Source organism: Phoca vitulina, unplaced genomic scaffold (genome assembly GCF_004348235.1).
Source record: "Phoca vitulina isolate PV1807 unplaced genomic scaffold, GSC_HSeal_1.0 scaffold12, whole genome shotgun sequence".
NCBI lineage: Eukaryota > Metazoa > Chordata > Mammalia > Carnivora > Phocidae > Phoca > Phoca vitulina.
This window is the reverse complement of record NW_022589715.1, coordinates 6,189,018-6,215,298: the sequence shown is the minus strand read 5'-3', so window position 1 is coordinate 6,215,298 and position 26,281 is coordinate 6,189,018. Positions and strand designations below refer to the sequence as shown.

The 26,281-nt window shown below is 40.2% G+C and overlaps 1 protein-coding gene and 1 non-coding gene across 5 annotated transcripts in view; one reads left to right on the top strand and one right to left on the bottom strand.

The window, feature by feature from the left end:
* Positions 1-6,374: 6,374 nt before the first annotated feature.
* Positions 6,375-6,449, bottom strand: LOC116636525. The gene has a single exon (XR_004300364.1). It is a non-coding gene; the product is annotated as a small nucleolar RNA SNORD59 (small nucleolar RNA).
* Positions 6,450-18,243: 11,794 nt separating this feature from the next.
* The window catches only part of MAP4K3 (mitogen-activated protein kinase kinase kinase kinase 3), a 183,540-nt gene continuing 175,502 nt past the window's right edge, over positions 18,244-26,281 (top strand). For 2 of the 4 annotated variants that reach the window (XM_032410353.1, XM_032410352.1), the window contains exon 1: positions 18,244-18,645. In XM_032410353.1, the coding sequence (XP_032266244.1) occupies positions 18,550-18,645 (96 nt within the window). In that variant the 5' untranslated portion in view covers positions 18,244-18,549. The remainder of the gene's footprint in view (positions 18,646-26,281) is intronic. The other 2 variants (XM_032410356.1, XM_032410355.1) reach the window with 1 other exon arrangement.

Here is a 26,281-nt window from a genome sequence, read left to right as displayed (position 1 = left end):
AGCTTCATGCATGTGTAGCAGCAGTTCATCCATTCTCATTCTGTGTATCATTGGATTGCACAGATATACATAATTTATATATCTATTCTATTATGGGTGGACACTTTGGTTGCTTCCAAACTTTGGCCACTGCAAATAGGACTGAAATTGCTGGCTTATAGGTCATGCACATATTTAGCTTTCTTAGAAACTGCCAGTTTTCCAAAGTGCTTTACCAATTTACATTCTCACCAGCAGCATCGAAGAGAGTTCTAGTTGTATCACATCTTCCAATTTTTAACTTGTACTTATGCTGTGTTTATTGGCCACTTGGGTATTCTCTTTTTTGAAGTACCTGTTCAAGTCTCTGACCCACTTTTGGAATTCTAACCAATAAATATATAAGGAATGATTGGATTGGAAAATCATTACTTTGTAATCAGAGTAATTATTAATTCAGGAAAGAATCATCAAAAGATGTTAAAAATTAGTGGGTGCAATTTAATGAAAAACAAGATATTTACATAGTCTCAAAATATCTCCACGTAAAATACTTTAGTTATAAAGAAGAAAATGTAATTTTACAATCGAGGAACCTGACAGACATCACCTTAACTGGGTGATTAAAGTCAATATTACCAGTAGTGGGACAAACCAACACCATGGGCATCCTGATGTAATACACTGTCACAGGTATAATACCACTTCTTTGGTATTCCTGCCAAAAATGCAGTATCTGAAGCTATTCATGAGGAAACATTAATTGAACCCAGTAGAGGTACATTCTACTTAATAACAAGCTTTTACTCTTCAAAATGTCAGGGTCGTAAAATAAAAAGTAAAGATAATGAAGTATTTTGGTTTAAAAGACTAAAGTGACATGATAACTAATGTACTATGTGTTCCTGGATTGGATCCTGGACCAGAAAAACACTTTTTTTTTATTACAAAAAATAGTATTAGGAAAATTGGTGAGATTTAGTAAGGTCTGTAGATTAGATTAGATAATATATCCCAGTTTAGGTAATTTTACTGTGTTATACAAGCGGATTATCCTTAAAAAGTACACACTGAAGTATTTTAGTGATAAAGAGATATGTGTTACTCCTAATGGTTCAGAAAAGTGATATAGACAGAGTGGCATTAATAAATGTGATAAAATGGGGGCGCCTGGGTGGCTCAGTCGGTTGGGCGGCTGCCTTCGGCTCAGGTCATGATCCCAGGGTCCTGGGATCGAGCCCCGCATCGGGCTCCCTGCTCCGCAGGAAGCCTGCTTCTTCCTCTCCCACTCCACTTGCTTGTGTTCCCTCTCTCGCTGCGTCTCTCTCTGTCAAATAAATAAAAATCTTTAAAAATAAAAAAAATTTAAAAAATAAATGTGATAAAATGTAAATAATTACAAATCTTGGTGAGGGTGATACAGGAGTTCTTTCTCTTCTTTGCAACTTTTCTAGAAGTCTAAAATTATTTCAAAATAAAAGACTAACAAAAAGAGGAAATTCCTAGTTTGCTAAGAGTTTTAAACCATGAATGAATGTTGAATTTTATCAAATTCCTTTTCTGTATCTACAAGGATGAATGTACATATATATATATATTTTTTTTTCATTTATACTATTAGTTGGGTATATAATGAGATTTTAGTGTTAAACCAGCCTTGAATGCTTGAAATAAACACACATTTTATGTTTAATATATTACTGGATTTGTTTTGCTGATATTTAATTTAGAATTTTTTTCATCTTTTTTTAAACATTTATTTGTTTATTTTAGAGAGAGAGTGGAGGGAGGGGCAGAGGAAGAGGGAGAGGGAATCTCAAGCAGACCCCCTGCTGAGCATGGAACCTAACACGGGGCTCAATCTCATGACCCCGACATCATGACCTGAGCGAAAATCAAGAGTCGGACGCTTAACCAATTGAGCCACCCAAGTTCCCCAGAAGTTTTTTCATCTTTGATAACAGAGAGATTGGTCTGTAATTTTCCTTTCTTGTAATGACCTTCTGAGGTTTGGGGATTAACATTTTATTGACTTCATAAAATATGTTGGCATTTCCTTTTTCTGTTCTCTGAAAGAGTTTATACACAATTGGTGTTACTTCTTCCTTAAATATTTGGAAGAACACACTGGTGAAATCATCAGAATCCAGAGATCTATTGCATGAAGATTTTTAATCACTGTTTTGTTTCTTTGGTTGATATAGGTCTATTTTCTATTTCTTTGGTGTCACTTATTATAAGTTGGGTTGTCCTAGGAATTTCCCATCTCATCTAAATTTTCAAATTTATTGACATTAAGTTGTCTAAAATATTTTCACTTCAACTTTGTAATGTCTGTAGGACGCATAGTGATGTGCCCCTTTCCAAGCCTGATAGAAGTAATATGTACCCTTTTTGCTTTTGTTTTTGTTTTATATATGTGATCTGTCTTGCTATGAATTTACCAGTTTATTTTTTTCAGTGACTTTTCTCTACTGTATATTTTTTCCATTAATTTTTTTTCTTTATCATTACCTTTTTTATACTTTCTTAAGGTTTAATTGTTTTTTTCTCTAAGTTCTTGAGATGGATACTTAAGTTATTCTTGTTTAAAGTTGTAAATTTCAGCACTTAAGATTACAATTTTCCCACCAAACACAGTTTTAGCTGCATCTTAAAATTTTGATATGTCATATTTTTATTTTTATTTAGTTCAAAATGTTTTTTTCACTTCCATTGTTGTTTTTTCTTTGATTGATGGATTATTTAGAAGTATACTGCCTAATTTCTATGTTTTTGGGAAATTTGTACTTTTTAAAAAATTGTTGACTGTTAGCTTAATTCCCCTCTGCTCAAAGAACATACTCTGTATAATTTCAATGTTTTGATATATGGTGAGGCTTGCTTTATGGCCAAGTTATTGTCACTTTTAGTAAATGTTCACTGCTCACATGAGACAAAAGTGAATTCTGCAGTTGTTGCATGAAATATTCCATGTGCGTCAATTGTGTCAACTTTGTTAATCATGTTGTTTAAATGTTGTGTACCTTTATTAATTTTTGTCTCCTTATTCTTTCAGACACTGACAGATGTATTAAGGCCTCCTGCTGTGATTATAGATTTATCTATTATTCTTTGCAGTTTCTGCAATTCCTTTGTTTTATAGATTTTGTAGTTTGTTGTTAGTTGTATACAAAATTAGAATTGTTACATCTTCCTGATAGGTTAATATTTTTATTATTGTGAAATATCACATTTTATTTTTAATAATGCTTCTTTCCTTAAAGTCTACTTTTTATATTGTTGTATAGCTATATCAGCTTACTTTGGGTTAGTGTTTGCATAAAATGTCTTTCTTTCTTTTACCTTTAACTTTTCTGTGGTGTTATTTTATTTATTTGTTTGTTTGTTTGTTTACTTTTCCTCTGTCTAGGATTTTATTAGACTGCTTTTTTCCCCAATATACCTGTTTCGGAAGATTGAGATGAAAAAGGCACAAACTCACATTAAATAAACAAGGTGATCTAATCAGTTCTACAAAGTCCATTTTGTAAAAGAAGTAGCAGTAGGAACCAACCAAAATAAGTCGGGGAGTCCCAGCAGGGACTGTAAGAGAACTTGGGAAGATATACACATGCCCATAATACTGACCCTGTCCCTGACCTCTCTCTGTGAAAAGTCCATAGCCCAGCACTACCCTCATCCAGAGGCGCTACAGCTTCAAATCGGGACAATGACCATGGAAATCTAATGGAAGCAGCTAGTCTGAAGGGGCATGGCACACTCTCAGCCCTCAGGGACTTCTGTGGTATTATTTTAGATTGTAACTTTTATATCTTTTGAAAAACCACATATATATTTATTATAGTATTACATTATTAAATATATATTTATTTTTTAAAAAGATTTATATTTATTTTAGAGAGAGAGATAGAATGCATACACACACATGTGCATGCGTGAGCAGGGGTGGGGCAGGCAGAAGGAGAGTGACAGAATCTCAAGCAGACTCCCCGCTGAGCACAGAGCCTCATCTCACAACCCTGACATCATGACCTGAGCCAAAATCAAGAGTCAGATGCTTAACTGACTGAGTCACCCAGGCGCCTCATATATTTAAAATCAGTATGGAAATCTTTGGTTTTTAATGGAAAATTATGCCATTTATATTTATGGTAATTAATGATATATTTGGATTCATAACTAACATCTTACTGTTTGTTTTCTATTTATCTTACTGGTTACTTGGTCCTTTTTATCTTCGTTCTTGCCTTCCTTTGATTTCATTAACTAATTTTAAAAATTACTATGCTATCTCTCTTCTATTTATGCATTACTATACATAATTTTATACATAATTTTACTGTTCTCTTAATAGTAACCCTAGAGTTCATAATATGTACCCTTGACTTATTTCAGCTTAGCATAAATTAATTAATTTACTACTTCTGAGACAAGATATCCTTGCTGACATCCTCATCAGAGGTGCATACCATTCTGATCTGTTATCTGGGAGTAGACATAGATCCTTACCATTTATGGAAACTGACTCTTGTCTGGTTCTCACTCCTTCTGGGTTCAACAGATCCAAATTCTCCTGAAGCCAAGCCATTTCCCTTTTTTTTTTTTTTTTTTGGAACCCTTCCCCTGCCAGATAGTTGTGTTTTCTGCCTCCCTGAGACTTTGGAAAATCACCATCTTAACCCTCCCTCTAGATTGGAGGAGGGAAAAAGACTTCTCGTTTTCCTATGGTAAGTTTATAGACAAGAAAACGAGATACAATTTCTTAATCAACTATCCTCTCACACCTAACAATATATTAGGTTTTAAATCTAACCATAATCACAGTATTTCCATGGGAAATTAATTCTAAGTTACAAACACTTATCCTTTAGGGAACTTTGAAAACCCAGTCTATTAAATACATATATTATCTATATCCTTTAGGGAACTTTGAAAACCCAGTCTATTAAATACATATATTATCTATATAATAGCATTTTTCTTACTTCACTTTATTTAGGGAAAGGTAAAATTGCGAAACCAATGATAAGGCTCCTCATTACTATAGGAATAGTCTGGCCACTTTGCTTCAGGGTTTTGCTTCAACATTAACATTTACAAATAAGTGAAAATGAGGGAATATGTGATCTCTTACCAAACTGCAAGATATTTTTGTGCCTTTAGTTGTCTTCACTCCGATACAAACGACATAGAGATAGAGGAGGGTAAGAAGAAACATAATTCCCTGAGGTATACTGTGGCGTTAAAAATGCAGTCGTATATACAGATGTAGGTAAGTTTTAATTTAGAGAACTATATTTAGTGTTAGAGTACTTAGGTCAAAGAACCACAAAATAGTGGCTTGGTTTAATAAAATAGTACTAAGTTTCATAGGAAACTCCTCAGACACAACGTGGTAGTAGTTTTGACCTAGCAGCTGCTGCTTTTACTAAAAGTAGCTGTACTGATTCTTCAATTTATCTCATGCCTCAATACCCAACTTTTGGTTTTGAGGAGAGACAATGTGGTCCAGACCTCTCACCATTCCCTATGCTCTTTAGCTTTAATCCTGGACTAATGTAGACCAACCTTTTACTCAGAGGTTTCAAGCAACCTGGTTGCCTCAAGTACCAAACACTTTTTACAAGAGGTACTAAGGGTAAATTAGACTCAAAGTAATTTGTTTTTCTCCAAAACCCTTTTTTGATTCCACAGGTGGAACACCTTTTGTGTTTTAGTTTCCCTGGACCACCATTCCCATGTGTAGCCCAATAAATATTGGAATGAAGGCAGAATGATAACAAGGTGTTTTTTGTGTGGCTATGTAGCATATCGGAAGAGGAAATGTTTTTCCAAAATAATTTGTAAGTTTGGCCTGGGATCATCTGAACACTGGAAATGATCTATAAAACAAGTCCATAGTCATAAAACAAATTTTTAAAATCTGCTTTTAGTCATAAGAGATTTTCCACACTTAATCATTCAAGAGCTGATTATCCAGAATGTGTAATATACAAACCCGTTACTTCTTTTTTTTCCTTCTGCTGCCTGAGTTTTGGTCATTTCACAGCTCATTACTATTCTCTCTCTGGGAAAATAAAAGCAAATGTAGCTCCAACTAGTATTTTCAATTTTCTATAGAAAGGTTTTGTAGGAAGGGTAATAATTATTGGTTTATGTATCACTTTTCATTACTAAGTATTTGATTAGGCTCCACTGGGCACTGGGGAAGAATTTTGAAAGTTCAAGACAGTGTCCCTGCTCTTAAGGCTCTTACAATATAATTGGAGAAACAAGGTTTGTGTACAATAAAGCCAAATATTAATGCAAGGCAATATATATTTAAACAACAACATGAAAGAATTCTGGTCATACAAACATAGTGTACAAGAGAATTTTATTCTTTTTCTACTCTTTCTCAGTATCTAATATGTGGCTTAAGCATACTCAGAAGAATGAAAGTCATTTTGATAAAATTATCCTAGAATACAAGAGAATTTTATAGACCTATAGAACTTTATAAAGCATAGTATAGACTGACAAGATTGTCACAGAAATTCTCAATAAGGTAGTGAGACTTGAATTAAATATCAAAAAATGGTTGGAATTTCAACATGAGAAAAAGAAAAAAAAAGAAATTGCTGCACAAAGAAAAAAAATCCCAGAATTCCAGGGTTGAAGGCCCCTATACACTTTTAAATGAAATATTTCAAGCATACAGGGTATAGAAAATAATATGAACTCGCCTTTCCAACCAGATTTTGTCAAATATTTACTTTTTGCCATATTTGCCATATTTGGCTAAAGTATTCTGCATACTCTTGTCATTATCCTTCTTCTTCAGCAGAGGTAACAACTATCCTGAATTTAGGAGTTACTATTACTGTGAATATTTTAAAATGTTTATCACACATAGAAATATGTACTATTGTTTCATGGGTCTAAAGTTAATATAAACGATAGCATGCTTTATGTATCTCTTCTACTTTCTTATGTTCACTAGTCTATTTTTTTTAGATTGATGCATATTATAGCTCCAGTTCTAGTTCATGTATTTTAACTATATAGTATTCTGCTGTGTGATCATACAACAATTTACTTAACCACTCTCAGGTTGATGAACATTTAGGTTGTTTCCAATTATTTTCCTGTTATACATGATGCTTCACTGAATAATCATTTACATGTATCCTTATGCATTTAAGGGAGAGTTTCTTGGATATATATAGCGAAGTGGAATTGTTAGATGGTAAGATAAGGACATCTTTTGTTTTCGTAGATTTTGCCAAATTGCCTTCCAATGTAATTGTACCAATTTAATCTCCACTCAATAGCGTATAAGAGTTCCCATCTCTTCCTTGTCTTGCAATTCTGATTACTACATCACATGCATGAAACTGTCAGAGTGCCCTGGAATCGATTCTTCCTGTAAACTTGCTGTTTGTGTCAGTGATGCTCCGAGTTGGATCTTGTTATGAACCAGCCTGGCCCAGGCTTAGAGGAGATATCAATCCTCTCTGAGAGAACTGGAAAGAGTAAAGAAAGAATGGTATAATGGCTGAGGATGGCATGCACATTTTCATCATTTTTATGTCCCCAATATATAGCACAACCTGAATCTCAGTAAGCAAGGTTCAGTAGATGTTCAATTGACTGGAACTAATCATTAATTCTGATCTGTTTCTGGCTTTCACTTCTCTAAGCTTCAATTTCCCCATCTGTAAATTATGGATGATAATAATTTAAGGAATCATTCCAAAGGTAACATAAAATATAAATGTGAAAACATACAGAAGCTCTAAAAAGCAATGTAAATTAAGTTATAAAAGATTTGAGAGCTGTTTCTGTGTCATGACTTCTTAGGATGAGCAGATAACATTTTAGCAGTTCAGAACCATTGCCAAATTTCTCATTCGCATTCTTCTTGCAACCCTAATAAGTTCTGAGGTTCCCACACACCTCAGATTCTGCTCAGGATCACAGTAATTTTAAAAAGGTATTCCGACCTTTATTTACATTTATTCCTCTCAAAGAACATCAGAGGACCCCATTTATGGTTACAGAGCCCCCCTTGAGTTCCATTCTATTTCCTCTAGTCTCACATATAACTTCCAAACTCTTTCTCTAGAACCCAGTTTATTGGGCTTTTGGTCATCTCCCTTCTCCCTTTCTTCTAACACTTTAAAGGTTGACTTAGCTCCTTTCTGGCTAACTTAGCCCCCTTCTCTTCTCTCTTCTCCACTCCTGTCTACAGTCCCCTTACCTTAAACTCCACATCATAAATATAGCAAGCTAGGACAGGCTAGAAAACACTGCCTGAGAGAAGAACAGATATTCATATCTTAATAATCACCCCAGAACATAAGTTCTTGTTATTGAAGTCAGTAACACTATTTTCATTTTGAATGTTTTAAAAATAAGGTTCATAGGGCGCCTGGGTGGCTCAGTTGGTTAAGCGACTGCCTTCGGCTCAGGTCATGGTCCTGGAGTCCCGGGATCGAGTCCCACATCGGGCTCCCTGCTCGGCGGGGAGTCTGCTTCTCCCTCTGACCCTCCTCCCTCTCATGCTCTCTGTCTCTCGTTCTCTCTCTCTCAAATAAATAAATAAAATCTTTAAAAAAAAAAAAAAAATAAGGTTCATAAACATTTTCTCCTTCTTTTAAGTTATTCTTTCTTTCTTTCTTTCTTTCTTTCTTTCTTTCTTTCTTTCTTTTTTTTTTTAGAAGGGGTGTGCAGAGGGAGAGAGAGAGAATCTCAAGCAGGCCCGTTGCAGGGCTTGATCTCATGACCCCGAGATCATGACCTGAGCCAAAATCAAGAGTCCAATGCTTAACCCACTGAGCCACCCAGGTGCCCCTAAATGGTCTTTAAAAAAAAAAAAAGGAAGAGGAAGAAAGAAAAACAGGTTGCTCACCACTGCTCTACACTCTCAGCCTTTTCTCTTGGAGATCCCATGATTCTACCATCTCTATTTCTATGACTCATTTACACATCATGATGTAATTCCCTTTTGCACTTCCTAAATCTGTGACTGTCCTTGTGATGTCCCCTCCTTAAGGCCCTTCCATCTCCTCAAACCCAACATGCTTCAAAGTGAACTCACATTCATTCCAAATTTAGCTTTCCCTCAGGACTTCCATATTTCTACTGTTGGCATTTTAAGAGACATGTTTATTGCCCAGGTGTAGTATTATAAGAAGCGGAAGAGAATGGGGCCAGAGAGCCTAATTAAAAGACTTGCACCACATAGCAGAAAACAGACTGCATTCAGATTTGCAGACATGGTGTTTTGGATTTATTTGGAATGACTGGAGAGTGCTCTCCCTAAGTGAGAGGTAAACCCTAAATATTGGCATCAGCAACTTAAGAATGTTATACTTTTTGGCATTTAAAGTTCATATGGGGGGGTAGGGGGATGAGATAACTGGGTGATGGACATTAAGGAGGGCACGAGATGTAATAAGGACTGGGTGGATCATATTAGACAATGAATCACTGAAGTCTACCTCTGAAACTAATAGTAAATTCTATGTTAATTAATTGAACTTAAATTTAAAAAATAAAGAAAAGTTTATATAAATATTTTCAGATATTGGTGCCCAGATAACTGTTTTGAGGTTAACACAGAAAAAGACTGCCTGTATGCGGTGCCACATTTACGCTTGAAAAAGTCTATTCACACATTTCATATAGTGGCTTAACCATTTGTAAATAAAACATAAAGCAGCAGGGAAATGTTCATGAGTTTCCTTCTTTTTGTTATTCCATCAACTCATGTTTAAACTATTCTGATGGTATCAGATTGTTAGCTGGGAAACTTCATACTACCAGATGAGTCCTGATTTAAATACATATATATATTTTAAAGTATCTTTAAACAATCCAGATGATCAGATTCCAGGCAGAAGTTTTGACTCTAATGCTGAGAAGAGACATACCTTGATCCAAATGGGGTTTACTATGAGCCCAGACCCAGCAAATGGATCCATCCCCTGGAGCAGTGATCTGGGTCAGTTTGAGATTTGGGTTATCTATACATCACCTTGAACTATGAGCAGGGAGTAAGGAATAATAGAAAACTCCTGGCATGTTATTTGAATTATTTAACAGAGATTTTATTTCTATTTTTTGTTTGTTTTGATCAAGAAAACAAACCTTCAGTCCAGGTTAAACCAAATTAGAGGATTTTTTTTTTCCCCAAAGTGATGAACTTTCAGATCTTTAAGCAGATTGCTTTACTACAGGTTTTGTTGGGGGTAGGGGTTGGAGTCCTCCTAAGGGAGTAAGAGTAACTAGAATAAAGCTTCTTTTTAAAAAGACCAGCAGGATAATACTCTGGGCAGTAATCTACTCTGGAAACAGAGTGTATGTAACCACCTTTGTTCTGGACCAACTAGATCTGGTCCAACAGTGGCCTCACTGTATTTGGGAATGAAGGTACAGGCAACACCGTTTAACTGGGGATATCTAAGGGGAACTGTAGCCTAGATATTATATAAAAGGGAACCAGGCAAACACTACGCTCTAATGTATCATGTGATAAAAGATGAATATAATCAGGTGTTTCATCAATAAGATTATCTCAGCATCTCTTAGTCTCTTACCCAGCCTGTATTCCACCTGTACGTCCTTGTAATCCTTTGATACTTTGTTGTCTATTTTTCACACAGCCCGCACCCCTCCAGGATTAGCTAAGTCTAAAAAGATATCAGTTACCTACAGTGCTAGCCAAAGAGCACCCCTTTGAAATCCTGGCTTCTCAAGAAGATTGGAAGTTCTTGTCTATCTAAACAAGGTTCTAGGCTTTTGTCTGACTTGTTTGTCTTTGCAAGATCTCACCTAGAAGCAATATTGGGTAGAGGTACTCTGTGCCCTGTTTTGTTCATGGTGTTGTTATATATGGCTTGGTGATGAGAAGATGATATCTGGTCTGATAAACTGTTGGCAAGGCAGGAACTTTACAGTAGGATGCATGAGACCAGGTTTCTTTCTCTGGCATTTTATGACAATGAGGGTTCAAGAGCACCTCTGATGATCTGATTCAGAGGGGAGCAAATATGGGTTTTTGGAGATCTTTAAAATCAGGACCCAGGGGCCAGGTTGGACTTGAGAATTATATAATCTGAATGGCATTCCCTGATGTTGAGCAGTACAGTGGCCCTGAGTTTTTTGTGGCTATAAAAAAACTGAATCAAAGTTTAGGCTATAATAGAGTGTTCAAATAACAGGTAGTTATAATCTCCCTATAGTCAACATTGACCAGGCTGCATTTGGAATACTGAACTCACTTCTTAGTGCCAGAGTTTAAAAAGATATTAACAAATTAAATGAGTTCATAGTCTGAATGAGATGTTGAAGAGGATCTGGGAGAATATAACTAAGAGGAGACACAATAGCAGAAGAGGGACTATGAACTTCAATGGTTAGATTAGCACTGACCTCCATAATGACAGATCTGATGAAATTTTCTGTCTCCCTCCTCCTTAGTCTCTCTCTGGCATTTAACACAGCTTGATCACTCTCTTAAAATTCCCTCCTTTGCTGCATTGATATCAATTGTACTAGTTCAGCAGATGGCAAAATCGAATTCGAAGTGCAAGATGCACCTGTGAAGGATAAAGAGGAAAGGGAGAAAGAGTAGGAAGGAAGACTCTCAGACGGCAATGCTTGACTTAATACTTGTGAAAGGAGAGCAAGAAGGAAGAAGGACTGGGTAGGAAGAGCCTCAGTCTGCAGGGAAGCTCTGAGACTAGCTCAGGGATGCCAGTGGGGTGCCCCAGAGCAAAGATTGCCCATTAGAGCAAATTGCATTGGGCAGGAATGGCTGGCTGTGCTCAGTCATTGGTTGGAAGCTTCTGGGGAGACTGAGACCTCTGCATGAATGCTGTGATGGATCCCAAAGGCATGGAGGCTAGAGGCTGTCAGTGATTCACACTCCTTACAGCACATGCTTCCTTGAAGGGAGTCCTAAGTAGTGCACTCCTGTGGCTCCCATACCATTCCATCTCCACATACCATATTGGATCCCACCTTCCTAGTCTCCTTCGCTAGATTCTCTGCCTTTGTTCATGGTCTAAATGTTGGGGGGTTTCTAGGAACCCATTTTCTGCCTATTCCATTTATTTTCCCTATGAAAATTCATCTCAACCCACAATTCAAATACATGACTGAATGTTGATGCTGAGGCCATATGTTAACTCAGACCATCATTTTCTCCTACCTGGACTGCTACAATGGCCTCCGAACTATTCTCCCAACTCATCTCCAGTTCTGCCACCTGACTCCAATTCATTCTCCATCTGCAGCTGGTGGAGCATTTCTAAGGAACAAATGAGATCATGCTACTTCTGTGCTGAAAATCTACCAATAGCACCCTTTTGTTCTCAAGAAGAAATACAAATTATTTAATACAATTTACATGCCCCTTAATGGACTGGTCCCTGCTTACCACACTAGCCTCATCTGTTATTCTCCTTAAACGGAACTACTTCCGTTTCTTTGAATGTAACCACTGTACCCTTTGTCTGGAGTATACCTTCTTGCTTGGCTAATTCTCTACTTGTTTTTTAAGTCTCAGCCTAGAGGATCCTTCCTCTGTGAAGACTTCCATAACCTGCGAAGACTGAATTTGGTCCCCTCCTATGTGACCCCAGAAACTATGTGAAAAAGAGCAGGTGGATTCTTGGTTGCGCATCTACAGAGGGCCGTGAACCCCCACTCGGGTGCCAAGCATTGGAAATAAGAGGGATGATATTTTACATATCAGAACTTGTCTCAGGGAATATTCTATATGAGATAGAAAGGACTACTATGATAAATAGTTTGGTGTGGGTGACAGTTCTCTCAAGGACATGATAGGCAAACATTCTCAATGCAGTCACTCCCATCCCCCACCCCAGCCCAACCCTAGACATTTGGAAATATGTGTGGCTATTTTTGTGGTTGATGTCAGTGTGGCTGGGAGCAGTGTTGAAACAGAGGACAGTCCCACACAAGGAAGAATTGTCCTACCCAAAATGCTAATAAAACCTCCATTGAGAAACACTGTGCTGGGACATATGCAAGTCTGGGAGCAGAACTGAATTGCACATAATATCAGTGTGGAAAGCTGAAAGCTGACACCTGAGGACATCCATCTCCACCTACTCCCCATGCAGAGCTCCACCTTACCTGTAAATAAATGTTGAATACACGATTAAAAAATATATATTAAAAGAAAATTTAAAAATATATATTGGCTTGGGGCGCCTGGGTGGCTCAGTCGGTTGGGCGTCTGCCTTCGGCTTGGGTTGTGATCCCAGGATCCTGGGATCGAGTCCCGAATCGGGCTCCCTCCTTGGCTGGGAGCCTGCTTCTCCCTCTCCCCTGCTCATGCTCTCTCTCACTCTTGCTCTCTCTCTCTCAAATAAATAAATAAAACATCTTTAAAAAATTTTAAAATATATATATATTGGCTTGAAAAAGAGCCAAGTTATTAGCCTAAGCAGCACCTAGTATCTCCTCCGGCTCTACTTTCCTGCACCTCAGTACTCATCTCCTTGTAAGGGAATTATCTGAGAATTTGTCTGTAGCCCAACTTGAATTCAGGGACCATGCCCTGTTGCACTGTTAGAACCTAATATAGTGTTTGGCACATAATAGATAATAAATATTCCTAAATTATGACCCTCAAAATTTAAAAATTAGCCCTGACATCTTTTCTAAGTTTCAACTCTATTTTTTGTCACTAATTTTACATTTCTAGTTGAGCATCTCAACCTTAACAGATATGAAACAGAATCATTTACTTTGACCCAACGCTAAAACCTTCCCCCAAATAACCCTAACACCTCTTACTATGGCAAATGCTATCACCCTCTTGGGACCTTCCTGTTGTCTAAGCCTATATGTTGCCCATTGTTTGCCTTCTTCCTCACCCCACCAAACCTTCAATTCCACCTTCTAATGATCTTTGTGTTCTTTCTCTTTTCTCTGTCCTCAGCATCCCTGGCCTTAAATCAGGTTCTCTTATATATGTTATTGCATTTGTTTCCTAAATAATATCTCTATTCCCATCCCCATGACTGTCACCCTTTAAAACATTCTAAAATAGGGGGGTGGGAGATTGGGTTAAATAGGTGATGGGGTAAGGAGTATACTTGTGATGAGCATCGAGCGATGTATGGAATGGTTGAATCACTATATTGTACACCTAAAACCAATATAACACTAAAAAAATAGTTACACCAAAATAAGTTTAAAAAAAATCTAAAATATACTCAAAATAATAGTAATTAATACTTTGTGGGCTTGTTGTGGTCTAGGCGCTGCTGACTTTAACATGTATTTTATTTATTTATTTTTAAAGATTTATTTATTTGAGAGAGAGGGAAAGAGAACAGGAGAGGGGGAGGGGCAGAGGGAGAGATTCTCAAGCCGACTTCCTGCTGAGGGCAGAGCCTGACAAAAGGGCTTGATCCCACAACCCATGAGATCATGACCTGAGCTGAAACCAAGAGTTGGATGCTTAACCACCTGAGCTACCCAGGCACCCCTTAACACGTATTTTAGTTTTGACTCCATAAGAGCCCCATTTTGAAATAACTTCCTAAGGTCGTTCAGTAGGGGACAGAGAGACGAGATATGAATCCATGTAGCCTGGGCTCAGAGCTGTGCTAGGCTAGGCTGTGTAACATCCTGGAACTCTCTGTCATTGTTTCACATATGTCTGGGTCTGATTCTCTTCCTCTGGTGGATGGCCTGGTTGTAGGGTCTTTTTTGAGCTAAGGCTTGCTCAGTATTCCTTTCCCAGAGCTGTTGGCATACTGAAATGTGAGTGGTGATTATGAAGTCAGTAAGCCAAAGAAGTGGATCCAATGGGTGGTTAGACAAGAAGTCCTGAGGCTAAAACTGAGAGCTGGTACAGAGACTAAAGAAACCCTAAGCCACAGACCCATGAAGAATGGGCTAAGAGAAGGGTGGTCTGGATATACTGTCCATCTTAGCCTTTACCTGCTCCCTACAGTGTGATGCTTACATGGGTGAGTGCTTTAAAGGGCTAGGGCTACGTGGCCAGCCTGGAGTACACAACCTCCCCTTCATTTGTCTGGCTAATTCCAACACATTCTTTAAGATTTAGCTTTAGCATCCTCCCTGTATCTTCCTGTCTGCTTTCCTGCCCCTTTTCTGTGCTTCTCACAGTTTTGTGAGACTGTAAACTCCCTGATGGCAGACACTGTGGTTTTCTTCTCTGTATTCTATACCGTTAGAATCTAACAATCGTTGACTCTAAATGCGTGGCAAGGAGGCAGATTTTGGCTTAGCATAAGAGAAATTTTATTTTTTTAAAAGATTTTATTTATTTATTTGAGATAGAGAGGGGAAGAGAGCACACAAGCAGGGAGGAGGGGCAGAGGAGAAGCAGACTCCCCACTGAGCAGGGAGCCCAATGTGGCGCTGGATCCCAGGACCCTGGGATCGTGACCTGAGCTGGAGGCAGATGCTTAACCGACTGAGCCACCCAGAGAAAATTTAAAAAGTATACTATAAAGCAGAGTATAGATTAGGGGTTAAGAGTCTGGCCTTCTGGGGCACCTGGGTGGCTCAGTCAGTTAAGCGGATGGCTTGGGCTCAGGTCATGATCTCAGGGTCCTGGGACTGAGCTCTGCAACAGGCTCCCTGCATCTCCCTCTGCCCCTCCCCCCTTGTGCTCTCTCGCTCGCTCTCTCTAATAAATAAATTTAAAAATCTTAAAAAAAAAGTATCTGGCCTTTGTGTCTTACCTCTGTTCAAATTTCAGCTTTCTTTTACTTTGAGCCAGCTTAATCTGCCTGTACTTCAAAAAATTATGATAATAATACCTATGTCATCAAGTTATGAGAATTAAATGAGGTAACACATGGAAAGTACTTGGCTCAGTTCCTGGCACCTTGTAGGCACTTGGTGATGTTAGATATTACTATTGTTTTTATTATTGTTATTACGATCACTCACTAGCACTATCTCATAATGCGGTGGGTTGCTTTTGGAAGCAGTGCTTTTGGAAGAAAATACCTTTTCCTGAAGGTATTCAAGTAGCAATAAATTCAGGAGAGATGCTGTAGAAGCAGTTCTTGAACTGAAAAGATTAGATGACTTCTAAGGATGCTTCTAATCATAGAAGAGGGAAGCTATTTCTCGGATTCAAAGAAGTGTGATCATTAGTGTTACTTCTAGCAAAGTTGAGGAGCATTGGAAGAGGAGAAACAAAGACATCGGATTTGGCATCTGCATGTATATATTACAAAGAACAAAATATTTTATTCTTTGTGAGCAGTTAATTGCAAAAGCCCTTTTATTTATGCTGTAACCCATATGGCAAATCAGGCCCTTACATGAAAATCAATCCTTTTTCAAAAGGAATAGCTTGGTCCTGCCAAAATCGAACAAAGAAAACCTTAAAGACCATTTGAGCCCTACTGAAATGTCTTTTCCCTTTGAAAGAAGTCTATTAGTGATGCAAATGTAAAGTTATCTGCACAGATGATAATCCTAGCAAACAAAACAGTGCTGAGAATTTGGCTTTCCAGAATTAAAAAGGCAGAGAAAGAGCAGAACTAATTCCTATTTGGGATAGTTTATTAGGTCTGCTATCTGAATCCTGGACTAATTATTCTCATGTTTGGTTTAAAGAGGCCAAACAATTCTCCAAATGTGGGCAAGTAAGGCCTGCAGTCTGGGTCCCCAACAAGTGCCCTAAACAGGCAAAAGCAGGAATGGAATAACATTTATATTCAGGAGTTTAATTCTCAAGATACCAGAGCCTTAAGGTGAGATCTACCTAGAAGAAATCCAGTGATAAGCACTCACATGGCAGTAATTTACGTGATATGCACATATTACTGATGCTTTAATTAAAAATTAGACAATTGGAGGCTACTTGTATAGGTGAAGAGATGGTCATTTTCCAACATCTTCTAGTCAATAGATACTCAGAAAAACAACTTCTTTGAGAACTTAATAAATATGCAATCTTTCTGTAGGCAAAAGGATTGAAAAGATAAAAATGTATAAAGCAGTTAACTATAAGTAGCTTGACTATTATTTGATTATACTTATTTTATCCTTAAGTTTGATAAGACCTAGTTTCTCAGGATCCACCAGGCATTAGGGAGCACTAGTGGTCAGAAGGTGTGGTGCCTGTGGATATTAGGAAGGCATTTCTGAAGCAAAACTCAAGGTGCTATCGTCCAAGTGGACATCACCTACTTGATTAAAGCTTTTGGAAATGCCTAGTGGGCAGTTTATTGAGAACAGAAAATTAACCCTCCACATGCTTTCTTGGACAGGTATTAACAGTTGAGCTGGTGTCCACATAGATTGGACGTAATGCTCACAATCTGGGTCTCACGCAGGGTGGGGCTTTGGGTAGGTAAACTAAAGAGCTTCCGCCACATCATGTGTTTGCGTCTCAGGTGCAGGATGGATCTTGTTCACGCTCCACCCTCCACCACCTCTCCTTTGCAAGGTTGCTCCACAGCTTGCATTGTCCCCGCCCGGGTCTTTGATATTCCCGCGTCTCTGGAGGTCAATCACTGCTTCAGTTCTAGACTCTGCCTGCTTCCCACGCCCTCCACTCGGGCTGGTGGGCGCTGCTCAGCGTTTTTCCCCCCAGAGCTTCCCACGCCCTACCCACTCCACACGCCTCCTGGTAGCCCTCCAGGCCTGCCCTCTTTTGCACCCCGGCAGGCCAGCTCCAAGGGCCACGAGTGTCCGGTATCAAAGCTAGCACGGCTCACTTTTCTCAGGGGCTTTCCTCAGGGCCACCCCTTCCCCGCAGTCCCAGAAAAGTCTCTGGTACTCGGCTGTGTCCTATGTGTAGGTGCTTCTAAAAATAAGTTGGGGCCACTGGCTGTCTTGCAAATTAAAACTATACTACCTGCTTAGGGTTGGGACGTGATACAGCAACGTCAAACTTTGCCGTTCGGGGAATCAGAAGCGAATACGAGCTACCTTCTCCCCTCACCCCCAGACCCCCTGGACCCCCCCCCTGCGGCCCCCGGGGCAGTCACGCCTTCCCAGCAAGGCTTGGCCGCTGTCAAGCGCGGGTGGGCGGCCCGGGAACGCGGCGCGAGTTCGGGGTCCGGTGCTGCGGGACCGCCCGCCCACGCCCGGCAGGCGCGCGGAGCCGGAGCGCGCACGGGGCCGCACGCGCGCGGGGCCGAAGAGCGCTCCCTCCGGGATCGCGGCTGCGCAGTCGGGCCGGAGCCGGGAAAAGGGGGAGGAGGGTGGAGGAGCCGGAGTAAGGGGAGGGGGAGGAGCGGCGAAAGCGGAAGCCATGTTGGAGTTGCACCCCGAGCGAGGGGCTGCGAGCGTTCTCCTCTCCTTGTGGGTGTGACCCGGGTTCGGCGCGGCGGCGGCCGGCGGGCTGCGGGGGCGGGGACGGTTAGCCCGGGCGGCGGCGGCGGCGGCGTGAGAGGAGCGGCGGCGGCGACGGCCGCAGCGTGGAGCCGGGTGATTGTGACCGCCGGGGGAGCAGGGGGCCGGCCGCGGCTCCCACTCTCCGTGTGGCCCCCTGAGCGCCCCCCCTCCCCTGCCCGGGAGGGAGGCGGGGGGCACCCGGGGCCCGCCATGAACCCCGGCTTCGATCTGTCCCGCCGGAATCCGCAGGAGGACTTCGAGCTGATTCAGCGCATCGGCAGCGGCACCTACGGCGACGTCTACAAGGTGAGGGCGAGGGGCCGCGCGCCGCCGAGGCCGCGGGGGTCGGGACCCGCCGCGGGGAGGGCGGGGGGCGCCGCCGCCGTCTGGGCGCCCGCGTCCGCGCTGCCCCTCCGCGGGAGACGCGGGCGCCCGGGAGCTGTGGGGGAGGAGGAGGAGGAGCGGGCGCCCGGGGCTCCGCTGCCTTGGAACGAACAAAGGGCCAAACGGGTAACCCCGAGACCTCGGAGCCCTTACCTGAGCGCGCCCCTTGCACGCGCGGTGCCCGGGAAGGGCTGGACGCGCGGAGAGGGTCTGGCTGTTTGTTGCATTGGGCAGGGTCAGTGCGACGAACCAGACGGCGGGGGTTTGGCGTATGTCAAACCTGTGTCCGTCAGACGGACCTGGGACGGCCCGCTGTAGGTTTGGCACTGCTGCCCACCGGGCCCGGCGGTAGGTACTACACTGGGCAGCCTCCACCCACAGCCCCCCAACCTTTCGCCTCTCAGCATCCGCGTACCATCTTCTTTTAATTTTCCGAATAATGACTTTCGTTTGGAAAAGAAATCTAGTTAGTATAATTTTTTTTTCCTGTTTTGGAGGAAAAGGCAACTTTGTTTTCTCCTAATCGAATTGGACTATGATGCCTCATTAAACTTGCTTTTGTCAGTGACACATAAAATTCATCCTTTTTTTTTTTATTTAAGTGAATTGAGAATACTCAGTAAAGGTACTGGTTTGATGAGGTTAGAATTCAAAGTCCATTAGTAGTACAGCATTCCTGTTGTAGAGGGACCCCTTCTAAATGTGGGAGATAAATCACTCTTCCCTGGCCAGCTCAACTCTTGGCCTCGCAGAGATTGCCAAGAAGTGGATAGTGCCAAATGTGGCAGCAGTCTTGATTTAGTTGTGTATCTTCTTACTGGTGACTGAAGTGGAACTCCTCCTGTTTCACATAACATCTGAGGATGCACAGAGAAACTTAATTTTACTTTGGAAAGTTTCATTCTAACTAAACTTTTTGCCCATGTTTAAGCAGTAGGTTTTTGCTTTTACTTGAGTGTAACACGGATGGTGACTCACAGTGCAGCCAGGATTCTGCATTAGTCTTGTTTTGTGGATGATTTGCTGTCTGTCATCATTTGTCTCCTCAGGTTTTCCCATAAGATAACACGGGTGTTTTGTGTACACTTATTAGTATAAGGTACTGGACATCTAAGCACTTGGGTTGTAGCAGGAAAAAAGGTAGACATATTCCTAAGTCTTACTTGGAGTTTATATTTTTGGGGGCGCAAGAGGAACACTAAACAACCACTTAGGTTATTTTATTGCAATTTTATTTTGTGCTGCCCAGGAGAAAAGAGGATTAGGATTAGGGTTATGAGAGCATGTAACAGGAGGACCTGATCTCCTTTTGGGAGTCAGAGGCAGTGGGGAGAGAAGATTATGCCAGATAGAGGGAGCATAATCTGTGAAGGCTGTGAGGCCCCAAAGAACAGGGGTAAGGATTTGAAAGACCTCAGTGGCTTGAGCAGCCAGAGAAAGAGAATGGCCCTGGATCATACAGGCCTTTTAGGTCTTTGAGGAGGACAGGTTTTTCTTTAGGACAATGGGGAGCCATTGTAGGGTTTTATGTAGAGGAGTAAAATTAGATTTAAAAGATCTACCTGTACTGCAGTGTAGATTGGAGGGGAAAGAACAGTTAGGCAGCCATTGCTGTAGTCCAGGTAAGAATAACCATTGCTGTGTTTTGGAATTGGTGGTGATTATGAAAGTTGAAGTGAATGGACCCAAGGAGATTAGAAGTGTTAGGGGAGTCTAGTTATATTCAGTTGAAAAGTTAAAACTTTACTAGTGTGTAAATCCTAGGTGGCAGTGTGTATAGTAAGTTCTTTCCGAGTTCTTTACAAAAATAATTGGCTGTGTATTTACTATATTTAGGAAAAACAGCTGGTAGTTAAGCCACATGATTAAAAAGTAAAAAAAATTAAGGCCTGTAATTTCCTAAGTACATCTAAGTGCTATACAGGTATAAGTTGATTACTCTTGTCATCTGTTTAAAGTAATAATAATGAGAACTAACATTTATGGAGTGCTTATTATTTGCTAGGCACTGCTCTGAGATTTTTCCATGTATTCATTTACTTACTCCTTACAGCGACTCCATGAAATAGGAGCTATTATTAACTCCATTTTGCATTTGAGGAAATTGAGGCACAAGGAAGTTGTAGTAACTTGCCACAGTTGGTAAGTGGCAAAGCCACAATTTGAACCTTACCCTTTAGAGACTGCATTCTTTTTAATTTTATTTTATTTGTTTGAGAGAGACCACGAGCAGGGGGAGGTGGAGAGGAAGAGGGACAAGCAGACTCCCTGCTGAGAGGGGAGCCCCATGTGGACTCAGTCCCAGGGCTCTGAGATCATGACCTGATGCTGAAGTCAGAGGCTTAACTGACTGAGCCACCAAGGCGCCCAGAGACTGCATTCTTAACAATAGCACTACTGCTTCTATAAAGATAGGATATGGGCATATAACGTGTGACTGAATTTCCAGGGGAGAAATTAAGGCACACCTTTAGTTCAGCATGTGAGTTGTAGCCATACTCTGTGTTAGAGTGGATCTTTAAGCAGTAGTTGGAATACCTAACTCCTGCTGTGCAGCCAGGCCTCATTGTTTTTGTAGAGTCTGCCAAATGGACATCAGATAATAGATGCTGATCCCCGCCTGCCAGCCTCTTCCCATACCAGGGGCCCAAAGCCGAGAAACTCCATGTGGTTTTGGCATCATACCCCCTGCTTGCTAAATAACCCAAAGCTTAAGCTGTTTGTATTTTTGTCTGTAATCATGAGTATAAAGATAACGGTTTTTTTGTATTTGTTCTGCTGTTTTAGATTTTTCTTATTTATACAAATTGTGTTGATTAGAGAGGAGTGCATTAGAGGGTTTGTTTTCAAAAGCCAGTATGTATAATTTGCTCCTTAATTTGTGTTTAGGTGCTAAAAATGGAATGATCAGATTAAGTAAGTAAGTTAGAGACCTAATTATTTATAGTCACTCTTAGAAGGTGGGTGTTTCAAGGGATTTTTATTTTAAAAACTGTATCCTACCCAGTGTAATAATATGTTTATTTAAGGTGACATGGTTTAGTTAAAAAGCACTGAAGTAGAATATGGAAGATCTGGAATTTATTAGCTATGTGGCCTCTCAGCTGTTTTGTTGTGAAGGTGTTATTATCATTGTATGGCCTTCTGTTTATGGTGTTAGATAAATGACTTGAGTTTTACTCAACCAGTAAGTTTTCATGTTTTCAAGGCCAAAAAATACGAGTATACATTTTCTCTGCACTATCTTAAAGTACATGGAAAATACAGTTTTTAAAAAAGTCATACTTTTAAATGTCCTGTAACTCTATGGCCTTCATCTGTGAGATGAAGTTTGTAGCCGGGATTACCTAGGGACCTAGGAGTTGACAACTAGACAGCTCAGTGGTTGGGCCTCAGGAGGCCCGTGAAGCCCTCTGAAATTAATAGGTTTAATATTGTGTGTGTGTGTTTTTCTGTGGAGATGGCCTTATAGCATTCATTACATTTACAAAAAAAAAGAATCATCTCTAGGTTTGTCATTTCAAAGAGTTCTCTTGGAGAAATTCGGTAGTTCTATACCAGATCACATAATCAACATCTATCAACATTAATAGGATTTTCACACTCATTGTGCTGGTATTTAACAGGCAGTTTTTCAGTTAGATTTGCCTTATTCCTACCCCATGTCTTGATGTTTTTCTAGGTTTATTGCTAGAGAGAAGCAGAAGATACTAAAACTGGAGATGGACTAAGGCAAGGATGTTTCAAAGACCAGTCTTATTACTGTGTATCTAAGGAAGTATCTTGTCTAGTCTCATGACTTCAGCTTGATCCCTGTGAACTACTCCCAGATGTCTCCAGCTTGTGCTTCCTCCTGAGCTCTATAAGCCCATTGTCTACCTGACCTCTTCACAGACTACATCTACTTCCACATGGGCCTTTCCTTGTATCCCACTTTTGTCCAAAGCTCCAGTTGTTGATAGTTTGCTAAGACTTGGGGCCTTGGAATCATCTTTTATTTTGGACAGGGCTTCGTAGGCATTTCAAAATGTGGTGGGGATGCTCCAGGGAAAGCATTACTAGGAGTATACTGAAGATTGAGAAGTCATATGGTAAAGAAACCTGTTAAGTGTTGCTTAATCCAGCAAACTCCTAACTACTTGACCGTGGGATTCTTTTTCTTTGTAATACATAGTGCTTGTCCTTAGAATTAGTGTCTTGTAGAGAACATGCTTTGGAAATGTTGATACTGATTTTATCTGTGTGTGTTTGGAAGCCATTCCCCATGAAGCAGAGGCTGCAATGTTGCTAAGCTCCAGAGCCATTCACATGGTAGTTTATGTAAACAGAGTCTCTATGAAAGCTGACAAGAAAAAAATGGAAGATTGGGCAGTGAAATCAGGAAATTAATTTGTTCAAGCATTTAGTGAATTGTGTTGGCTTATTTGTAGTTCTGTATCTTTCAAGGTGTTCTGATTAGTATCATCAAAGACTAATTCTTTCATTATAGTCGGTGTGTATAAGACTGGAATATTGAGTTCTGAAACCTGACTTCTGTTGAGGAACATGAATACCTTAAGCATTTAGAAAAGAATAGCTGAAGGAAAATAAAGCATGATTGTCTGGGATTATGCTTATTTTTTACTTTCATGGAGGACAAAGTCTAGAGGGACCTGAGGAAATGGTCCTAAACTTCAGAAAGCTTGTTTAAGTATTTAAGGTAAATTAAGGTAGAATTTTCCAGCGTCAGTATTTATTCGGGATGGAAAGAGACAGTGGAACAGACTGTGGGATCATTTCTCTTGAGAGCTTTCAAAAAACAATAGAACAGGTTATCTGACTTTGATATGGATCTGATCCCCTAAAGGAAGTGCTTACCTCCAAGATTTGATGTATATATGTATTTCTTGTGAAAGAACATCTAATATGTTATTTTGCATGGAGAGTGATAGTTGCTAGTTCTCTCTTGAGAGTACATTGAATAACCATCCTACATTGAAGAGCTATAATATGAAAGGAAATGTGTTAGGGACTATGAGTGGAGGAGCAAAAATGACAAGACTTGGCGCTTGGTATTTATAGGGACATAAAATGTGTACCTACTTTTAGTTATCATAGTTAGATCAAAACCTTGTTGATATTTTCTTTTCTAGCATATTAACACTCTTACTGGCTGAGAGATTGTCTAGACACTCCATAATCTGGACAACCGACCTCTCTGTAGCTTAGCAAAGTGGTTTAAGAGTTGGGCTCTGGAGTCAGACTGCCTGGTTTCACCACCATTAGCCAATTACTTTAATCCTTTTCTCTGTGCCTTAGTTTACTCAGCTGTAAAGAAGAAATGCTTAGAATAGTATTTAGGACTGTGCCTGACACACAATACTCTGTAATCATTAATTGCTCTGGTATCACTTATTATTATATATTTCTCCTGCTACTGTCTTAACATACCTTGCTTCTCATGCTCCTGCCTCAGGGTTTTTGTACTTGGTGTTCTGCCCTCCCCCAATAGCTGTATGGTTTGCTTCTTCTTTTCCCTTGGGTCCCAGCTCAAGTGTCACCTTTAAATATGTTTGTTCCTTACCATCCTATAGGAAACAGCACCCTACTCTCACTTTCCATCTTTAGCAGGGATGGATCCAGATTTTGATAGGTTTGGGGGGTCCTCATTAAGTAAACAAATAAATTAGAGTAAAAAATTTGGTATGAAAGTTAATATTTATTTAGAATGAGAAAAGATGTCCCAACAAGATGCTGTAACCTTAGAGTCAGGTCCTTTTCTTCTGAGGTTTCTTTAGGCGTTTACTCAGAAATGCACTCATGAGATGCTCACTGTTAGCACACTGGCTGCCACTGGTCACCTTCTGTGGCATTCTGCATGTCCCAGTAATTCTGAAGCACTCATGGGCCCGTGTGAGTGGGGGAGGCTGAACTTTGAGTTCTGTTAGCTTTATAGAAAGTTTACCTCTGCTCTTTACCTAATTTTCATTTTTATTATGACATCTGTCACCTTATATTTAGTTGTGTATTACCTTTCTCTTCCCACTATAGTGTAAATCCAGGAAGCTGGTGGTTTTGTTTTGTTCACTGCTGTGTTCTAGAGCCTAGAAGAGTACCTGGCACATACTAGATTCTCGGTTCATATTTGTGGAATGAATGAATGAACTGACTTGAAGGGGACAAACCATATGCAACATGAGTTTAGAGAAAGGAGATCATTGTTTTCTGGTTGGGAGAAATCATAGCAGGTTTTACAGAAAAGATGATGTATTGGGCTTGACCCAGAGTTCTGGCAGTAGTGGGTACAGAATGAATTAAGCGCTGTGGATTATTATTAGGCCTAAACTAAATCGGTAGGCTTAATGTATCTTTTGCCTATTAAGTGATGGTCATACCTGTTTTGTGCATATGAAGATATTGTCATTTTAAACTAAAGACCTTTAGTGACTAGTGAATATATGTAGCTGTTACATACTGGTTTTATTTTGTTTTTTTGTGTTTTGTTTCTAACAGAATTGGGCTTTTAGGAAAGGATTTTGTTCAGTACCAAAAGGCCCTATATTCAAGAGATGAGAACATGTTTGTTTTCTGCTTTAGCTTTGTTTTTTAGTCTTTTTTGTTCTGGAAGATGCCATGTTTCAGAATTCCAGGCTGCCTTGACCTGAGATTATAGGTTTGGATTCCTAGTGTAACAATGTGTTTTTTACCTTAGTCCTTAAACGCTGTGGAAGAATTTTAGATTTGACTATGAATTTTAGTCATGTTCAAATAACATATTTATTTTGTTTGATTAAAGTCTTGTTAGAAGGTTGAGATGGTCATCCCCCCTCTCCTGGTGAAAGAATCTTCCTACATGGCCTGTAGACTAAAGTACAGACTTGTAAGCCTAAAATTCAAGGAATTGTCCTTTTTGCCCCCCTGGCCCTTAAGAATGAGTTAAGTTTAGGTAGCTGGGATGGGACAGAAAGAGAGAGAAAGTAGGCAGAGAAGGGAATGGGGATGTTGGTATTCCCAGGTATGTGTAACTACAGGGGTGGATAAAGGCTTGGGAGAACACAGAAGGCTTGTGTTGGGGAGCATGGAGAAACAAGATTTGCTAGATAAGGTAGGGCCAGTTTATAAACTTGGAAGCTAGATAAAGTCATTTAGATATGAAGTGGTAGGATGTTGGGAGCTTTAAAGGTTTCTGTACAAGGAGTAATGCTGAAAGTGCTCAGGATTATTCTGACAGTCATGATGAGAATGGATCAGAGAGGAAAGATGGAAATAACCTGCTAAGTAGAATCTGTGATTCTCAAATTTTTGGTTTCAGAGGCCCTTTATGCCATTGAGAACTCCAAGATTGTGTATGCTAGTTATATCTATTGCTATTGACTCTATTAGCAGTAACACCTGAGAAGTTTAATACTTGGTTAAATAGAAGACAGATTCTCAATTCTACTTCTTTTTTAAGATTTTATTTATTTGTCAGGGGGAGAGAGAGAGAGAGCGCACGTGCCCATGAGCACAAGCAGGGGGAGCGGCAGGTAGAGGGAGAAGCAGGGTCCCGGCTGAGCAAGGACCCCCACGCGGGACTTGA